Source organism: Chroicocephalus ridibundus, chromosome 7 (assembly GCF_963924245.1).
Source record: "Chroicocephalus ridibundus chromosome 7, bChrRid1.1, whole genome shotgun sequence".
In the NCBI taxonomy this organism is placed as follows: Eukaryota; Metazoa; Chordata; class Aves; order Charadriiformes; family Laridae; genus Chroicocephalus; species Chroicocephalus ridibundus.
Window position 1 is genome coordinate 49556242 of NC_086290.1, and position 20861 is coordinate 49577102.

General features: G+C 40.4%; 1 protein-coding gene across 3 annotated transcripts in view; it reads right to left on the reverse strand.

Annotated features, from left to right (window-relative positions):
- The window catches only part of PITPNM3 (PITPNM family member 3), a 92815-nt gene that overhangs the window by 8781 nt on the left and 63173 nt on the right, over positions 1 to 20861 (reverse strand). For all 3 annotated transcript variants that reach the window (XM_063340611.1, XM_063340610.1, XM_063340609.1), the window contains 9 exons: positions 19293 to 19412; positions 16231 to 16403; positions 15114 to 15283; positions 12269 to 12439; positions 6879 to 7073; positions 6026 to 6174; positions 3006 to 3122; positions 2214 to 2330; positions 577 to 725 (listed from right to left, as the gene is read on the reverse strand). In XM_063340611.1, coding sequence (XP_063196681.1) covers positions 577 to 725; positions 2214 to 2330; positions 3006 to 3122; positions 6026 to 6174; positions 6879 to 7073; positions 12269 to 12439; positions 15114 to 15283; positions 16231 to 16403; positions 19293 to 19412 — 1361 coding nt within the window. The remainder of the gene's footprint in view (positions 1 to 576; positions 726 to 2213; positions 2331 to 3005; positions 3123 to 6025; positions 6175 to 6878; positions 7074 to 12268; positions 12440 to 15113; positions 15284 to 16230; positions 16404 to 19292; positions 19413 to 20861) is intronic.

The following is a 20861-nucleotide window of genomic DNA, read 5'->3' on the forward strand; positions in this document are numbered from 1 at the left end:
ACTTCAATGAATTTTTATTTTCAGGCACTGGTATTTTTATTTTTCTTTTCCCAATTTAAAATAAGCATGGTCTCGAGTACAGAATTAAGGTTTACTCTTTTGATCAGCCTGACATCAAACAGCTAAACAGATGGCCGAGATCAAGGCAGTACATCCTCTACTGTTAATTTCAATAAGAAAAGCTTCTCACCAGTCTGAAGAACACAAAGCTATACCCTTCAGCAGTCTTTCCCCAACGAACAGGCTGCCAAATATCCTAAGTCATGTATTCTTGCCACAAGAAGACTGATTACAGTCATCCAGGCCCCATATTTTGCAAGATCAAGTGCTCTTAAATTCAATTCCACTGAGGATTTGTGTTGCAGTAGGGATAAACCCATTGGCCTGGGCACCTTCAAACCGGCCAGTAAAAAGATGATCACTGCTTCAAATCTATGTTGACACCACAGTGACAAGACCAAGAAAAGATAACTAACTGACAAAAATGTCTCTCTGCACCCCCTTCAGTCTTACAGCTCGGCGTCTTCCTGATCGTAACAACCCATCACAGCTGTAGTTCCAGCTTGGAGCTATTACCTGACCACCATTTTGATGGGATACACACCAACTCTCAGTCTCTTCTGCTTGGGTATGTTGTAGGATATCCGGCCACTGCTGTTGGATATCTCTGTGTCAAAGTACACCCACCTACCCGAAGACGGCTCAGTCATTATGAAGATATCAACCTGCAACAAACAACAAAACAGTCATCGAGTGTGATGGCAGGAAACACATCCCCTATTTACAAGACCTGCCAAGCCTACATCACATTAGTGTCTCCAACTATGGCTTGTACTAAAAGCTTACAAGGAGGTTTGAAAGAACTTCAAAACTCAGTAAAAACTTCACAGAGATTCCTCCCAGTTAGAAAATGCTTCCTAACACACAATACAAGAGTTTCTTGCCTTCGTCATTTAAAGCACTCAGCTTAGCACTGCAGGTGTCAAACGAGGGTATAGAGCTCAGAAATTTGGCAGGAGCCCTACAATTTCGGTGTTCTTCACAGGACTACTATGAACCCCTTTGGTGCTCTATTCATCATTGTGCCAGAAGAACCTTATAAGTGAATAAAACACGATCAGATTGTAGAAATTTATAAAAGCTAATGAAGAGCTGTGATTAAAATCTTCAAAACTCAGACAAAATCTGTGATCCTTTCTTGCGTGTAAACTCACGCGATGATGCTGCTTTAAGGTTTTTTTTACAAACCCTACGGGACAAGATTGAAGCAGCGATGGTCTTAAAAATATAACCTTAACTTACATTGACAGTTCCACGTGTATCAGCACAGGTATGCTGAATTCTATGACAAAATCTTAGATGCAGCACATCACTTATGTCTCGTGGACAGCTGTGACAGAAGCACGGTCATCAGAGACACGGCTCCAGAAACATTCCCACTCGCAATATACTCCAAAGGAGGCATTGCCGCCAGCGGGCTGATCCCTAGAGGCACCAGGTTAGTGCTGCAAATTAGCAGAATGGGCACCCACAAAAGAGGCCAAGTGAAGCCTCCACGCTTCAGTTGTACCCTCAGCTCAGCCGCATTGCTCTGTTAATTTCCACAAAAATTCTTACAGTCTCGGTGAATACGAACAAGCGTGGTATTCGCTTAATGCTTGGCTTTGTTTGCTGTAAGCCTGGTTACTGCAGGCAGCTTTAGGAGTGACAGTTCTAATCGTGTCACATTGCTACTTAAATTCTAAAACTAATCTTTACTCTTCCGTGCATAAGAGAAACAGCAGCCACCTAGCCTCCAGAATCCCTATTCCTTTATCTAGTTATCTTACCTGGATAGGAGGATATACATTTTTCTTTTAGTGATTTGCCAACAGCTATAAAATTCTTTTTCCTCCTTGATCAAAAAGTTAATGTTCTCCAGTAGGTGGTACAATCAGATAGCAGGTCCAGAAAACACTGCACAGCACACTCGTCATTAACAAGAGGAGATGGCCAGCATCACGTAAGAAGGATGACAACTGGGAAAAAGGTCAGCTATCAGGAAAGCCAACTTACAGCATACTTTTGACAAAGTGATGGGGGCTAGTGACATACTTACACATTCCCCTCACTGTAAGGCTTTCTCTGGTACTATACATGTGTGCTACACTCAACAACTGTCTCTAGTAAAAGCTGATTCAGAAAAATAAGGAAATTGGTTACTCGGACTTTACCTTTTCACCTGTTAAAGCTACCATGTCCAGAGGTCCATACATAAAGCGCCCAACTAGTACCTGAGGACCGTCTTCTGCTGCAATGACGTCATTAGCTCGGTGATTAGCAGTCACATTCTGAAATAAGAGCACAAGGTGGGAAGGGTGGTGTTTGCTTTTGTAATGTTCTGTTATTATGAACAGTGACACAGAAACACAGTCCCGGACAGTGTGTCTGAGGTATGTCACAGAGCACCTTAGAGCACCCACAAAACTGCCTTCCTGTTTCAGCTGGAGCCAGGTTTCCACTAACGGTGAGTTCCTGAATAGACTTTCTAGTGAGAGTGCTCAAGATGACTAAATAAGAGAGAACATTTAAGGGAATGCCAATTACCTTTCACTTCAAGTGGTGCCATAGATTCACTCGATTACATGCAAGAGACACACACCTTAATTGACATTTCTAACTGAAGTGGCATCTGAAGAACGAAGAAAATATCTTTTTCTTGAGCTATGGATTCATGTAGGATATGAGAAAATAGAAGAGCAACCTCTTTGCTTAACTGAAACATAAGGCCCCTGTGTTATTTAAAGAAAGAAATATACTTTCTCTCAACAAGTAGTGATAAACCAAGAATAAATTGTTCCTATTCCCTAACTGTCAACTTGCTTGCCTCTGGATTACATTAGCAGTTTTCAGCTCTTTAGTCATATTCAGTTATGTAAACTCATGCTTTGGGAGATCAAACTCCATTTAAATTGCTGCCAAACCCAAGTTCTATCGCTGCCATATATATTCAGATTTATACTTACTCTCAATTTGACGTGTGTCCTTTTGCGCAGCCATTTTTCTCGTGGATTGGATGGACTTAATGTTGCTGGATCCAGGTTGTCATTTTCCTTGAAATTTACATTTTCATACCTCATCACCTGAAATTATATTAATATTTTAGTAAAAAGCGTGTGGCCTGGGGAGTCCTGGTACTTGGCAAAGAAAGAGAAAGTACACTGCTGCCCCATCTGAATGACGCTGCAAAGCCAAAAGCACAAGGAAAGCAGAAAGAGGTATGGGCCATATGTCCACATTAATTGTATAGACAAATAAACTGCTTTCACTCTGTTGGCCAACACTTCATCTCAAGTACTTATTGAACAGCTTTTCCATTCACAACAGAGCTTGCACATTCTTCCAGAGGAAATGGTGAAAACAAGCATTAGGATGGTATTGAGTGACAGTCACATTGTCTGCTTGTGTTCTGCAAAGTCAGTAAAGCAGCTTAAGACCATGGAGTATTTTTTCATGGCCTCAATGGGGTAGAGGTCAGACTCCTGACTCCATCTGTATTACTTTCTACACATATACCCAGCCAGAATGGTTCTTATCAGCTTTTGGCTATTACTCACCACTGCAGCAAGTGATAGGCTCAGGATCTGGCTTGTGGCTAGTAACATCTGAAGATAAATGGACTATAACTTGTGGACATGCAGAACCCTAATACGTCACACAAGCTACACATTCTTACAACCTAAATATCACACACTTACCAAGAAACTCGCATGTCCAACTCAGATTTCAGGACACAAGCCAAAGATTTCAGAATCTTTGGGTTATGTCCTGTTTCAATTGAAACTACAAGCCCTGTCTTATTGAAATTTGTGGGTTGCACCCTGGGATCATGGATAGCATGAGGCTACTTCGTTTTGAATGAGCAATAGCTTAGTCTGTCTCTTTCACAAGCTAGCAGAAAATTACTCAAGTTGAACAGTTGGTTTTCTGTGCTGTCTGGAAGAGTGGCCTAGAATAATTTTGAAAGATGTCTCATATGAAGTCTCTTGAGTAAAATCCTGCTGCGTTCAGCCTTAGCAAAGCAGTTGGCATGCAACAAATCATAGTAATGCTGAGAGGTCAGTGAGTTTTTTAACAAATTGGCATAAATTCTATTCACTGGAGATCACACGCAGGAAACATATGTGCCCACAGGGCATTCAGGAGCCATTTTCTTAACCTTAACCCCCCAGCAAGGGCAGAATGTTCAGACCATGCTGGAACTAACCAGCCCTTTATGTAGTGCTGTAAGCTCACATATTGCTTTACAGGCATGCTCCAACTGCTTAAAGGGCTTATTAAATTCTAAAAGCTGTAATGCACATACAAGGCTACGTAAGGCAGAACAATGCAACTTGATATGAATGCAGAGAAATAATAAGTAGAATAAAGCAAGAATGATTGCTAACAGACAACTGGGCTCAGAGAGGCATTTGAAAGGAAAGATGGGAGAATGTTCTGATGAATTCAAGGCAAAAACCGTCCTGAGAGAGAACACGAGATGACAAGAGCTATAAGAGAGCTGCAAAGGGGAGGAGAAACATCTATGTACAATTATCTAGGCTCCTTGAACAGAAAAAATGGGGATTTGCACCCTGTCACTTCCAGTAGAAACCTCTCCTCTACTTTGGGATGAGCATCAAATAAGACTGCTGTTCTGGAGACTCTTCTTGTTCATGGAAAAACTCTTCAGCAACTTCTGCTCTGCCTTGATTACGGTGATGCTAGTTATAAACAAAGTTTTTTACATTAGCTTTTAAAATTCTGCATTGCTCAATGATACACTTTGACCGGAATCAGATAGACTAATGGATGTTCTAAAAGGACAGCAAGAGGCTGAAGGACCTTTAGAATTTTGTCAATTAAAAACAGCAATCAAAAACTCTGCAAGTGGTCTGGTTACCAGCCAGGTTGCTGCACTCACCACTGGCATGGGCATGTAAAGATGGGGCTCGCTACAACCGCATGGTACGACTCTGCCGCAGCTCTGGCCTGGAGGGAACTAAGCCACTGAGCTTCCATTCTCAGGAGCTGCCCGGTGAGTCTCCAGGGAACTAATGCCGTTGTCACCAGCACTGGGAGCAGGAGGTGGAGGGATTAACACTCAGAGACCGGCTAAAAGGAGTCACGAGAGAGGGAGGCACACTGACATCCGCCAAACTGATTGAATGAAAAAAAGTCACTCTGCAGTTTTCTGCATTATTCTCTCTACTGTTTGCCTGGCAGCAGCTGTTTCATCGTTCACTGGATGTAAAAAGCCACACTGATTCTTAGGTTAATCCAAATTAAACTGCTTGTGACTGGCTTTTGGGCGAGGGTCACTTTGGGTTCTTGAGGGACACTTATCCCGCAGGTTTCACTTGAACACCACTTAATCATTTCTTTTACCCTAGGTGAGATTTCTCAGCCTCATCACTTTCTGTAGAGGTCAGAGCACTGCGTTATCCCTAAGTCACTGCAAGCTGCTGTCTAATTACTGACACAGTAGGAACAAGAGACCCATCATATGACTGAGAGATAAATTCTGAAGAGACAGAGCACACAATGCTTTGAAATACTCTAGTATAGTTACAGGAGAGACTTGATTTTCTTATGGGAGTAGTACTTTCAAACTGCTGGTTTATTATCAAATGTATGCTAATAATTGGATATTTAGTAGGGAAATACAGTAGGGAGATACCTTATTCCTTCAAAATCAGGAGGAAATTAATACATACAGGATTATACTGACGTGGGGCATGGGAAGGGTGAGTGAGGTGTGCATGACTGCATCCCCAGGCACGCAGTCAGCAAGAACACCAGCCAGCAGTGCTAATGGTGGGCTCGCTGTCCCCTTCACCTCTCCAATTAATTCACATCTGTCATTCCTACACCCATTTGTATGTGACACAACCACAGTTAGCCATCTAACTGAACTAAAGATTAAAAGACCGATCACCCTTGGAAGATGCAATTAACAATCACAAGGTTATTTGTTGCAGAGAGAAAAAATAAAGAGATCAATGACCTGTCTTAAAATGAAGGCCACAACGTCTGTTGATTCCCAGTAGCTGGCATGGAAGAGATGTGGCAGGGCCACAGTTGGAAAGGCTGTCAGCACATCTGGACAATACAAGGCATAATCTATTCGTTTTGTTCCCCACCACTTTGCAGTAACTACAAAAAAAAAAAACCAAACAAAACAGCATCACATTTCTATAAAATATCTTCTTAATAAATCTCTTGCTGTCTTTATGTTTAAGCTAGATAATTGAATGAAGTCTTGTGCTTTTTTAATCTTGACATCTAGAGCCTGTTAACTTGAATGTCTGCAATCTAAACAGTTTTATTGGGTCCAAGTTTTGCGAAGCAGGAATCACCTCAGCACGATTCCCATTGCTTCCTGGTCCACACAAAACGCACAGTGAAAGACTAGTGCTTTTATGACCACGTTATAGAGTAAGAATTGCAAATGTTCCCAAATAGTGAATGGAATATTGACATATGACTACAGTCCATAACAGGACAATATAATGATTTATAGCACTTTTAATTATGGGTAACAAATCTTATCTACCTATATTTCTCCATGCCTGGGACATGTGTCTAAACCCCTGTTAGTATGAAACCCTTAATGACTATTTATGAGTGGCACCTTAATATAAAAGTGACCTTACTTCTATTACTTTATCTACTTAATTACAAACAGAAGAGGAAGCTACATTGTATTATTTGAAATTGTAGCAACTTAGGCTGCTCTCATTCTCCCCAAATTTCCACGCAGGTAATTTTCCTTTTCATAATAAACTTTTGCACAGAAAGGATGTGGAGGGAAGGGTTGTCGCCATATCAGACAGCACACGGCATCAGGCTTCACTCACTGTTGGTGAGGTATGCTGATGGCAAGCTTTCCGTTGACCCTGAGTTTTTACTGTTTGTGCTGGCCAAGCTCAACTTTCTTGTTTTTCCTTGTGGTTGATCAGATGCTTTTGGAGATCCAGGACTCTCCTGAGAGAAAGGTATGTTCATAGAGCTGTTCTCAAGGAACAGAGCACTGTGGTTGTGGATAGCATCACCTGCAGGTTACAGAAATGAAAATCATAAAAAACCCCCCCACCAACGGGATGAACAACATGGCTTTGGAACTAGTGTGTGTGTGCATTTTTTTTTAATTTGCTTTTAATACGGACCTAATGAGCATTTTCCTGAATAATATCAGATATAATGACCATGGATGAAACTCCTTCAGCGTACGGAGGACAGCATGAGACAGCATGACTAAATGGGGAAAGCACACCCTACTGCCATCAAAATGCAATGGCACCTGTGTGCTTTGGCCAAGATCTTCCAAACTGGGTGGTGACGTTGGGAGGCAATTTTACTTCACACTTAACCCTATCCATTTTGAAGTCATTCCCTGAGAAGAGCCACACAGCCCTGGGAGTCTGTGACACTTCTCTTGTCCTCTTCCTGACACGAGTAAGATTACTTTAGAAAGAGAACCTTCAGCAAGGCTATCTACCTGTTTGCATGTTCCCAAATGGAACAGAATTCTCATTTATTCATACCGCTCTGACAAAGCTATGGGCCATGGCTAACAGCTCTGCTTAATGAAAAAAACACAGCCTTCCTCCTGAGATGTTCTGAAACATGTAAGAACAGACATGCATTTAAATAAAAGCTATACTGATAATTTTGCTTGAAGCACATCCCTCCTGTACCTAGGAAAGGCAGAACCTCAACTGAGAGAGAGGATATACAGCAAAATTCATATCGAAAGCAGCTGACTCCTCAGTGTTGTTTTTCAGAGAAAAAACTTCTTGGAGAGATTAAAACAGTGAACAAAAGAAAAAAGGACACCCAGTTCAATGCACACAATACAAAAGAAAGCAGACAGCCCTTGATGACGTATTGCTCCATTTCTGGGTGTATTTCAGTCCCATTCAGACAAATAACTGTAACCATGCTGTGCTCATCTTTCACATGGTCTTGGGTTGGGAACTATGTCATATGATTCTTTATGCAGTGGAGGCCTGGAATAAGTTTCCCTTCAACTTTTCCAGTCTTACCAACTCTCAACGCAGTGAATACCTCAATGGCACGCACCAGAGAACACAACAAGAAGTTGCTGCTTTCAAGGACACCATTCCTTAAGAATATACATTGGAAATATAAGTGTCTATAGATTACCAGAACTAGTAAAACATGTCACCATTAAATGAAAATGGATAGCAGCATAGCTCCCTACAACCTCCTCCCTTCCAAAAAGCAGACACAGCTAGAAAGATTCTGGCTTGTTTTGACATAAGCCTGAATATCTCCACTGCATAAGACAACACAAGGAGCTGCCCTCCAACTGAATCAGGGAAACAATTAAATTCTAACACTTTGTGATGGGTAATAGTTTGGACAGAATATGTTCAATGTAGTTTCCATGGGAACATGTGCTTTGAGTTTTCATTAAAGAAACTGCAATGTACTGTTCTGTCAAAGGAATCTGTTGACGCCATACAGCAGGCAAAGCCATGTGTGGCTACAGGAAAGCTTGATGGAGGTGAAAAGAATGGAAGGATAATTTTATTACTTCCCATCTCAGGCAAACTATACAGACTCCAACACAGACAACTGAAAAGAAAACACAATGCTGCTTTCCTATTACTTACCTCACAAGATGAGGAAGTATTAAACGCTCTTTGTAGTGAAAGAAGCAGCACAAAGAAGTAAAAGGTCTGATTCTATGTCATACAGCAAGGTACCTGGTCCTTCTGACAACAAACCCCGAATTAGGTGGCCTACAATATCACAGCAAATCAGTTCACTGAAGAGAGTAGCAGAACCCACGGACGTAAGCGCTAAGGAACAGGGAAGCTGCCAAATTGCATCCCAATAAGGGTCTATTTGAATCAGAACCCTGATCCAAACATTAACCAACAGGAAATTCCACGGAGGAAGCTGCAATGAATCCCATCAATGAGAGCTAAATCTCCATGAAGTGCTCATGACTGGCAGTGCTGCAATCCATACGTTCTACTTCCCCTTCCAAAAGACTCACTGAAACAAAAAGGCTGTACTTTTAAAATAAACTTTCTGCTTCTGAATTGTTGCTCTGCTGAAACTGTTGTAAATTGACCCTAATCTAATCCTTCCTCCCCCATTATAATTTTGCAAGAGTTTTGGTTTTTCATTCCCACTAAAATAGAGAGAGAAGTAAAAATAGTAACTTTGCACGGAATGGAAAACTTGTTGCGAGCCAACATATCTGCTAGCCAAGCTTTTCCAGCTTGGTAAGTGGTCTGGTGCCTTGAAACCTATTATTTATTTTGTAATATTGCTAATCTAAGATCAGTAACCCTTCTCCCTATGAAGAGATCAAAGCAATAAAATGGAAGCCATTTTTGGCGTTTTTTTCTCCCTGTTTCCTGAATTATCTTAATTTTAAAAAGGTAGGGCAGCCTGCCTTCATCTCTGTAGGTCAGGTCTTTGTTGAATTGTAAAGGAAGACAGAGAGTACTGGTTAGAGATAAATAAAATACACATAATACTATTTTTTTTCTAAAAGCCCTGTGCTCAACTTTTGACTAGGACAGTCTACTTGTATCATTGTTCCATTTGAATAATTGAAACAGATACTTCCCATCCAAACCAACCTTTCTCATGGCTCTGTTTGTTACTAAAGATCCTTATCCTTTATCATACTAATCTAAATTTACCATCTTGCTTGATAAGAAATAAAATAAAGGCAGATCATTTTACAGAGTCTCATCTTGGACAATTATGATAGCTACAGCCAATACAAAGAGGCAACGCAACTTCCTCAAGGTCACACAGTAACCGTCTCCAGACAAAACTAACAATATTTTATTTTATGCATATACAATCGGAGAAGTTCTGTGCTTTTAGACCTTAATTTCTATCTATACATAATAAAGATGACCAGTTGGACCAGCCATAGTCTGGACTGGCAACGCTGCACATTCCTTATAAATAAAACTTTGCAAGAGAAAAATTTTCTAATTATTTCAATTGTGCTGCAAAGTAAAATGCGAGGTAGAAGCTCAAACAGTAAAGAGGATTATGATTACCTAAGTTTTGCTATGTCAAATGCCTAAGAAGCAGGATAGGTTGAAAGCAGGTGTTTTGAATTAATACATAACCCCCAAGTAGATACAATGCATCATGTCATAAGCAGCAACGCAAAAAAAGGAATTAAATCTCACACGTTAGTGTCAAAAGACATAATTGGTGGTAGATCACAGACCTGTCACAAAACTAAGGCTCACTTACGACAGCTACAAAAGCACTTTGATTATGAAATGTCAACTAGGCAGCAGCTGAGAAAGCTGCTGTTTAATGAAAGGTCAAGGCAGCATGGCATTTTCCAGGCTGTAACATAACCTGAACTTTGTACCTTGCCCTTATAGTAAAAAAACCCCACAATTAATAAATTGAATTTATGTCTGAACCATTATCTACCACTACGTCTTCTGTCAGCAATCACCACAGATGAAAGAGTTATGAAGATAAATGTTTTCTGTACCTGCTCTGTATGTCTGGCAGTGCTTTCAATGCAGTTTCTTTTACTTTCACTTGTCTGTATATCATCACAGCAACCCAAGATAAAAATCCCCTTAGGAGGTGATTTCTGAAAAAGTGGGATGCCTATCTATCCAGCGCATAGGTTGAAGGTATGTCAGACAGTAAACTTAATCTTTGCTAATTTTTCTTTCTCTTTGCATATAATGTGTTGACTCTATACATTCAGAAAACTGAATTAAAACCATGCCCCAAATAATTTTATTAAGCTATTTTATCAATAGCCTAATAATGTCATCGCATCCACACTAGGAATAGTATCAACGGACGATTCAGCTGCACCTGACCAAGTAATTGACCGAAACGAATATTTCTCTGGGCTAGTCAAGTTTCTGTGATTGTCAAAATTAAGCCTGGTAAGAGCCAGCTTTCATCATCACTAAGCTCTTAATAGATCAGTCCATCACACACACAAACAATACCACATTACTACAAACTGAATGACCCCGAGGGCAGACTTAGTGCTAAGTACTGATGCCTGCTGGATGCAAAAGGCAATCCTCTAGATAAACGTGTGCCCTGCTCTTTCAAGTCCTGCCGTTTAAGTCTTAGATGTTTCCTGATTCTCAATGGAAAAAGTAAATTTGATAAACTAAAAGCTTCAAGATAAACCCCACGTAGGGTTTATCAGCAGCTGGCTCCAAGAGTTTCATTTGATTGGCAAGAACTGAAAGGCAGCTCTAGAAATCCACCCCCCACACCGTGCTATCACTGAACTGTTCTGCTACTCAAGATCAACTGTCGCTTTTCAAACATTGATTTAATCATATTCAAACTGATTTGCATCCAGTGTACACCACATTTAAGCAGATAAAACAAAGGAGTTGTGCATATCTACCGCACAAAACAGGGTCCAAATGATACAATTCCCCTAACTCCAACAAATAGAAAACACTGCCATTTTACTACATTAGCCTCCAACCTTAAACTCTGAATCCTGAAAAGCCCTTTGAAATATCCTGCTGAGGCTTGAATTCATGCCTGAATCTGTACCAAAAAGAATAAATCTAATGTGCATGCACATACAGATATGCACTGAGCAATTCCTTTTTTTGCATTATATGACAAGTCAAGATACTTTCCACCTATATGATTTTATCTCATTTTCTATAAAGTCAAAACAGCACAATTTGTTCTACTAGCACCTTGCTCATCCACATCTTCATCTTTCTTCTCCACAAATCAGTCTATTTCTGTTTTTTTTCGTGGATTCAAACATTTATTATCCAACACAACTATTGTTTTGTAGCCTACTTAGGAAAAGAGCAATCAAAAGACGATTTGCCCAAGTACATATCCACAATGAACCAACCACAAGTGACCAAGAGAAACCATATCGGAAGATCTAGGCAAAGGTCAACTAATTGTAAAAATAAATTGTTTAAAATTATAGTCAAAGACATGGAAGTTTACAAGTGACACTTCAACTAGAGCAGTGGTATCACCTTCCAACCCCTCGTTAACACAACTAGTATTGCAAAACTCATACGTAAGAATCATTTTCTCTTGGCAATCTTCTCTGGTTCCACACTTGCTAAATATGTCTATGCCATTCTGTCCCAGATGACTTGTTTTTAGCATGTTAGCGCACTGGTATTTCAAATCCTCTTGAGCTGTGTAAGGAGAGAATGCTTAAGAGAACAACAGGTAAGGAGAGCTATGAAAACAGGCACTGTACCTAACTGGTGAGATCTTCCATCCCCTAGTGGGTATCTCTGGTACCGCGGGACAGTGAATGGAGGCAGGAGATGGAATCTTTTCTCCAGCAATGGTTCAAGTCTGCAGGCAGAGGGGTCAGCAGAGTGAAAGAAACTGTACAATTGGCTGCAGGCTGGGCGGACCTGGCATACTTGGATGAGAATGAGACAGAGAGAGAGAGAGTTCAGTATTGCCCCTTTACGAAGGGAGGTTTGCAAAGAGGTTTACAGAGACATCACAATTTGAGACGCAGGCATGCAGCAGATGTGAAGACCAGACAGAGAAGCAGACAGAAGTAAGGAAGAAAAAAGAAGTTTTAAAATCTTGTAAAGGTATTATTGAGCATTACAGCTATGATGCTCAGCACTTCAAATATTTACCAGCACAATGGTTTGATGGGCCTGTTACGTTCAGAGGACTTAAATCTAGGTGACAGCAGGAACAGGTAGGTTACAGAAAGCACTGCAGTTTCTGAAGTGACATTACGGGAGGTAATGTATAGAAATGAGGTTGGTCACACTATAGCAGCAAATCAGTATTTATGATTCTTGATGAAGGTGTGGAGCTCCTGAGGTTTTGGGGCTGTAAATGCAAATCTGAAAATCACTTACTCAGATAATAAGGCATTCTTTTGACTAAACACGCAACATCGAAGCAGAATTTATACTCAGATCACATGAGACTGCTAACGTCTCTAAAACGGTCAAGTGTAGTCACTTCTCACCACACCACACTTCAATCACAATAAATCTTGCCAGCGCAAGCAAATCAGTTCATTATAGGCTCATTAAACTTAGTACAGTTTGTATAGTACAGCATTACACGTTACAACATCAGTTTATTAACTGCAAGAGTAAAGGAATGACTCAAGTATTTATAAAATACGTTTGGGAATCTTGTGTCTGCTCCCTATGAACTCCATGCAAGCAAGTCTATTCTTTCTTTCTCGTCATGCTTAATACTAACTGTCAGAGCCAAACATAAAGGAAGTGCTTAATCTAATTAAACCATTGCCTAATTGCACCTTCTAATACTTCTTGTACAGGAACTTTTCCTGTATATATCTGCTTTCTTTATATAGGCAGACAAAGAAAGCCAGGAATGCAAACAGCAGGGTTATGAAAGTTGTCAGCATAGGGCAAATTATGATATTTAGTAGCAGCAAGAAAGCATGTCCTCTGAGCTACCAGGTGTGTTCACACCCCTCTTCCAACTTGGCAAAGGAATATAGCACATTATGTTCCAAAGCAGATTACTTCGTACTAGCGTGGCATTTAGCAGTATTAATTCCCACTGAGAGCAAGTGCAAAACACCCTACCGATACCACCATCCCAAGGTAGAACAGTGACACTTTGTGGATGTAGCTAAATGCTCATGATAAATTTGGAATTCTAAAAAACATCGGCATTTTCATAGGGTAGGCAAGCCTCTTCCAAGGATAATCAGCACACAGAGAGTGGAAGAATCTAGCAGAGACACACAAATGATCAATACTTTAAAAAATAAGTACTAGACAATGAGAGGACCACAGAAGAGTGCTACAGGGTAACCAGAACTGGCAAAGAAGCACTAAGAGATCAAGAGAATATTCGACGGAAGAAAATTAAATTAAAAGGTATTTGGCAAGGAAATAAAAAACGCCCTCAACTCCCTGCCCTAAACCCCCTGCAAAACTCCCACCATCTTCACAGGGAAGTGTTGCTAATCTTGTAAAAAAATCCCAAAGACAGAAAAACAAACTGCAGTGCAGTTTTCAAAGCCAGCCATCATCTACATAATTCTTGTTCACTTCCCTGACAGCTCTTTCACAGAAGCAAAAAGCCTTAGTTTGTGAGAAAATATATATGAATTCTCATTCTCTTTAGCTGAGCTTTGGTTTTGTTTTTTATTTGAATAAAACTGAGTATTGCAAATATGATGAATGAAATGCAAAATGGGAGTTTAATTATGCTCTCTTCTAAGTCCGTGGAACTTGCTAAAAAAAAAAAAAAAAAAAATCCTACTAGATTTCTAAAGGCTCTGAAAGATGAGGGTTTGGTCATTTTTTTTTTAATTATGGCAGGTAAAATAATTTTCAGTTTATATTACATTCCACTTTATTCCTGCAATCAAATGTGACTTTGAAAGCTCAGTCAAATACATTACTCAAGCCTATAAATTGAGAATAAACTGGGACTCTTCAATTGTTGTCTCTTCTCCCTACTGCAACTGATTTTTCTGCCTCACCTGATCCACAAACATGTCATTTCCTATGGAGAAGCTGTGCTGTCCAAACCACATACAATGCAAAGAGGCAAAACACACACTGAATTTTGAAAAGTAAGGTAAGCTCAGACATTAACTGAAAAACCAACCAAAATCCAGATGTATTTAGAAATAAAACAAAAAATCCTGTATGTGTCTGATCACTAGGCTGTTACCAGAGAGGAAAAAATGGCTCACAACACACATGGGGGCCAAATTTACCCATGAAGACAGCTGTGAACGAGGTGCAATGCTGAACCAAGCATAGATGTTATTTTTGTTATCTTTTCAAGGACTGATCCTTACTGAGGTGTAAGCTTCAGGTTGTGTGACACGGAATATACAATTAACAGCAGAGCAAGAGACACAGTACTGGAAGTGGGTGAGAGCAGCGACACCCCCAGAACGACCCTCACGACCTCACTACCTACCTACACTAACACTCCCATCTTTTAGAGGAAGAAACTTACCTCACTCCCCAGTCTCAAACTAGGCTTCTTTATTTACCTCCTCTTGTACAAGTCTCTTTTTTTACAAAGGTCATTAAGCAGCCTGTACTCTAACCCTAGAAAGAGCTTACCATCCAGGCCAGGCAGAACAGTACTCCTCATGGCCAGCACCAAACCAAGCGGCGATCCAAAGAGGAAGAAATCAGACACCTCAAACTCAAATCGGCCCAGGTTTACTTCTGAGAGACTGGAATTCACAGGAGGAAAGTCTGCACCATCTTTCAACACACTTGAGTGGATGCTGAGCAAAGAAAACGCACTGATTCAACAATAATGAAGAGGGCAGACACTTTACAACATATCAATATCCAGAAAACCCAATGGTTTGAAAATAAAAGCAGAATAGTCAACAAAAGCAAAGTAAAGTACGTTCAGTCAAAGCAAGGAAATAAAATTACCTTAAACTACTACTAACAAAACTGCCAGACTTGAAGTAAAGCAGAGTAGTAAGTCTGCACCATACTCAATTGTAGCACAAATGAAACTTCAACACACAATAAGATTTCTCCCTCTGCATCACTCCCAATGAAATAAAGGAAGTAAGATGACGGATAGAGGGAAAAAAAGCACAAATAGCTTAGAACAGGCAGAAACAATGAGACAAAAGGAATGCTTATTTTCCCATCAAATCTGTGTTTTAAAGGTTTCTTAGGATCCAGGAAAGCTAATTAAGTTAACTCGCCCTCCCCCAACCTCCTTCTCACTTAAGCCAAATATTCATGCAGGGTTTTTTTTTGTTGTTTTAAAGCTGATCTGAATAGCTCATAGACCAATGGGAGCACCTAAAGCAATTATCTCACTATAATCAGAGTAATAGGAAGTCTGTAAGTGAAGTCAGAGAGATCTTTAGAAAGAAAATTCTAACAGAAAGTTAGAATTATAAAGCATTCATCCATCTGTATTTGTGTGGGCAGCACTGAAGAAATGGAACTACTTGCATTCAGTTTCGCATATTTAAAACTCTGCAACTGAATAAAGATTAAATAAAAAACTCTCCATGTGTGAGTAAATTTATACCAGATCCAATATATCTATGGTTTCCATTGGGGGTTATACAGGCTATACAGGGACTTTAAGCAAACCTTAAGAAACACTCCACAAACAAAAATGATGCTGTTGCTGTGGTGCTGACAGGCTCCGTTTGATGGCAAGCCTATTTCTTTTACTCAGTCATCAAACACCAGTTACCTAGACAGGAAAGCATGATGTTGGGTTATAGTATCACAGTCATAGGTGGATGAGTCACTCTGTTTCCTCGGCAACGGCTTCTCATCCTCCATGATTCCCGAGATGTCAATATTGCTTTTGCTCAGGCGCTTGCTGCCCCCTAGACTGGAGTCCTCTGCTAAAAGGGGATTATCCTTCAGAGAATGAACAGAGCAAAAGGAAGATTTAGACAGCGACCAAAATATGACAGAGCCTGCATGAAATGGCTGCATTTATACACATGACCTTACTTTATCCAAGAAAGGGTGGAAGTAGAAGATAAGGAAAGAGATGAAGACTAAATTTCTCTGTAAGATGTATAGCCTAAAAGCTGGAAGGAGAAAGAGGAATTTCAGCGGGAGGAGGAGGACTAACACAAAAGCTTTAACCCTCATGACTTCATCATTCTTAGAGAACTATAAATATCATAAGATAATCAGAAAGTGTCTTACCTGTGTGCACAAAATGCTCATTACAACATTAATGGTCTTGCTCATTGTGTTCCATGGATGTGGGACCTGAATTTTTAAGACTGTGAACTTCTGCAGGATGCCAGAGGAGACCAGTGGTACCATATCTTTAAGGTACCCATTAAAATTGGAAATAGATTTATTTGTTGTTCATTTCCTCCAGCACTTCTGCAGATTGCATCAGCATCCTCCCTGACACATCCCTATTACCCCCAGACTTTTATTCCTGCATCCCTTTCAGCAGACAATGCTAACGCTGCTTTTCAAATCAAGCTCCATTGGACTGAATCCCCCATTCGTTTTTAAAAAGGAATTCCTGCCAATGTACTGAGAAAAATTTCTGCCTATACTGTAGAAGTCACTACCTGTAACGGATAATCCTGACTTGATTATTTAGCGTATATTGGAAACTAAAATACAGAAACCAGACTACAACACACAAACCAACAAATACTCACCTACAGTAGCAGAAGAATGTACAGAATCACAGAATGATAGGGGTTGGCAGGGACCTCTGGAGATCATCCAGCCCAACCCCCTGCCAGAGCAGGGTCACCCAGAGCAGGTTGCACAGGAACGCCTCCAGGCGGGTTTGGAATGTCTCCAGAGACAGAGACTCCACCACCTCTCTGGGCAGCCTGTGCCAGGGCTCTGCCACCCTCAGGGTAAAGAAGTTCCTCCTCATGTTGAGATGGAACTTGATATGTTCAAGTTTGTGTCTGTTACCTCTTGTCCTGTCACTGGGCACCACTGAAAAGAGCCTGGCCCCATCCTCCTGACACCCACCCTTTAAGTATTTATAAGCATTGATAAGATCCCCCCCATTCTAATTCCTTGTTTACATTGCCTCATTAAATTACCAGGCCCTCTCTCTCCAAAAGGAAGTTTCTAGTGCCTAAAACTGTGAACTATCCAAAGAATGTAATGGTCACTGCATCTCCAATCTAGTTTATTATTATAGACCACTTTGAAACAAACAGAGTAAGAAGGGAACAACATAAACTTAATTTACTCTACTTTCACAGTTTACAACCAGAACGTAAAATGCAATGGCTGAGGGAACCTCAGTCTCATTTCCAGCTAGTTTCATTTCACAAATGCCCCTGACATTTGTGAAATGGTAAAGTAAAAAACTCTTATATTCCTGCATCTCAAACTCTTCCAAGGAAGGCAGAAAAAAACCAAACAGTAAAAAAAAAAAAAAAAAAAAAAAAAAAGAGTCCTCCTGAATGTGTTTCACAGGAGCAAGCTGAGAACAATAGACAGAAAGACGAGATAAGGAAGGAAAAGAATACTTAGTTCTTCTGAACACACAGAGTAGTAGAGGTGAAGATGGCAGCAGAAAAGGGAAAAGATGAAGAGAGGAATGGGAAGAGAAGCTCTGTGGTATCAGGAAAGAGGAATACAGGAAAGTTGAAACTATAAGTGCAGGGGGGTCAAAGGAGCCTGTACTCCCTAAAGCCGGTTCCCCACCCTCAGGTTCATGGAGCAGCCCTTGCACAATCAATCCCACTGCAGGACTCGGATCCAGGAGGCCCATTTCTCCTTTTACTTTGCTTGTAATGCACTGTCTTCAGCGTTGGTGCTATCAAAGGCTGGCTGCTGAGAATCCAGAGCCCTGTGATTAATGGTGAGTAATTCTCCTTCCTGGAAACATTTAGAGGATGTCTCTTTGCTCAAGAGTACTCCCGTCACACATAGCTCTCAACCAAACCAAGGAGACTGGTATCACTGAGCCCATTTTTGAGGAGAGAGGTTAACTAAAGAGTCAAGAGATGAACAATTTGGCCAGGGTCACAAAACCATCCAAGAACGGAGCGTGGGCACCCCACTCACTCAGTGTCAGCTCTGATCTGCCACACTGCCTCTCTATACCCACTTGAGTCTGAAGGACATAAGATTAGTTGAACTTCAATTTTCTTTCTTAAGTGCGGAACGCAATAAAGAAGCTTACGTGCTAGCATTACTTTAAAAAATTGTGCTTTTACTATCATAAAATCTTTCCTGGATTACTGTTAGAATTAATCCTTCCTTCTTTCCAAATGTAGCGCTCATAGAGACCCTGTTATACTCAATGGTCCATTCACAGATCCACAGGTGACTTCCATCCCTTATCAGGAAGGAGGCATTTTTTTCACCAGTGGCTAAAACTTATTCATGAACACATCTGAATGCTAGACTACCCCCAGGCAGTAGCATAAGGAATTCCAGACCCTATGTGAACAAATAAAACAATTATTAAAAGAAAGATTAAAGATTTTAGCAAAAGCAGGACCCTAACAAAGATTACTTACAGAGGACGTGTTTGCATCTACAGCTGGGGATACAATAAGGGGCACTTGGTTACCCTACTTTAAAGATTTACAGATAAAGCCTTCGCTACTGATTCCTGTGTATCATAAAACTGAAGCTGTAGACTTAATTTTCAGATAGCGATTTTTTGATATATGAGCAAAATCCCACGCTATCGTGGCAAATTACCAAATCCTTAAATTTTCTCTCGTTTATATGGAGCTGATTTCCTCCAGGGAATGAATCTATAGGGTTTCAGCTGTGTGGATTTTTTCTCTTCACCTGGATGCTGCTGATGCTTCCTCTCCTGCTACTGTTCCGACTCTCGTCAGCTGTATTAGAATTATAGCAGATGGCATCAAAGCCCAAAATTCCTCCAATGCAGTCACCAATGAGACACACCTGAGGAAATAAAAAGATTTTTTGGGGAGATGTAGCAAGTGTTTTAAAAGAAAAAAAGGCATCACAGTACTGCAGAATAGTTGCTGTCTTACTTTACACCCTTGCTCCTGGTTTTTTTTTGTTTGGTTTTTTTTGGGGTTTTTTTTTTTTTTTTACACCTTGGTTCTTACTGCAGCTGAAAATGTGGCCACTTTCTCCCACTTCCTTTTATCTCCAGACTATGCCCTAAGCCAAGAATATCTGTCCCAGGGACTATTTTGACCAGCTGGGACTTCTGCCAAATGGGCCAGGATTCTTCCAGCTGTTTGCAGCCAGACCGTGGCTCGGGAAGTCCAGATCACTGGACAACCTGTCTCACAAAGACTTCATGCCATTAATGTTTCCTTCACAGTCATACCGGGAAGAGGATCTCAACAGATTAAAACCAGACTGGTACTCCTCCGTCAGAACAAGGGAACGGAACCTTTAAATGAGGTATTAAGCAGAGAGATTCACTCTTGCTTCACATTTAATATAAACATACAAGCTACCTTCAAAGTATGGACCTGGGAATTAAAATACAGAGTACTAAAACTGGGAATTCAATAGTTGGAGTACACTAGAACGTACCTCACAAGCCAATTCCACTGAACTACCTCCCATCCGATAGAAGATTGTTCTTTCTCCCCGTCTGCCTGCCTGTGTCTGAGGATGAGTAATAGCTGTATCACCTTTCTCCTTGATAACAACCCCCACGGTTCCACAGGTTCCAGAAACCGTTTCTATCCAATTCTCAAACTGAAGCAAATGTTTAGTCTTGTTCCCAACGCCGATTAGTTTAACAGAAGACATTACCTCTCCTTACAAACCTTAACTTGCTTCTAGCCTTAATTCAGCTTGGCTACAACACTAAACTACAAGTTTTGGCTAACTGGACGCTGTTCATGATTTCTTCAAAGTGAAGCGACTGCTTCGACATGCAGGTAGGGAAAAAACTCGAACTTCTCTCAGTGCATCTGCACATACCACATGCTCTTAATTGAGTACACTTCGTGGGATAAAAACATTTTAAAAAATAAAATAAAATACCAAAATACATTAAGGTGACTTCTATCCTAAGACAATTCTGCTTCTAAAGTTGTATACAAACTAACAGCATGCTGACTTACTCTTTGATTTTCAAATTCCTACATCACACAATGAAGTCCACAAAGAACTGAAAATTATATGATACAGGTAGCCTTAATAAAATTAACAGCATATTTTGTGGAGGATTAATAGTATCTCCTTCAATTTACCATTAAATTTCTAATCCTCATTATTAGTGGCATTAAGGTAACGGTGTTAACTATTTCTAGATACTGTATAACACCCAAAAGACAATTTCTGATCTAATGAACTTGCAATATAAATGGACAGAAGAGACCAAAATATGAAAGGAAGGATACACTCAAGGTGGGGGGTCAGGTT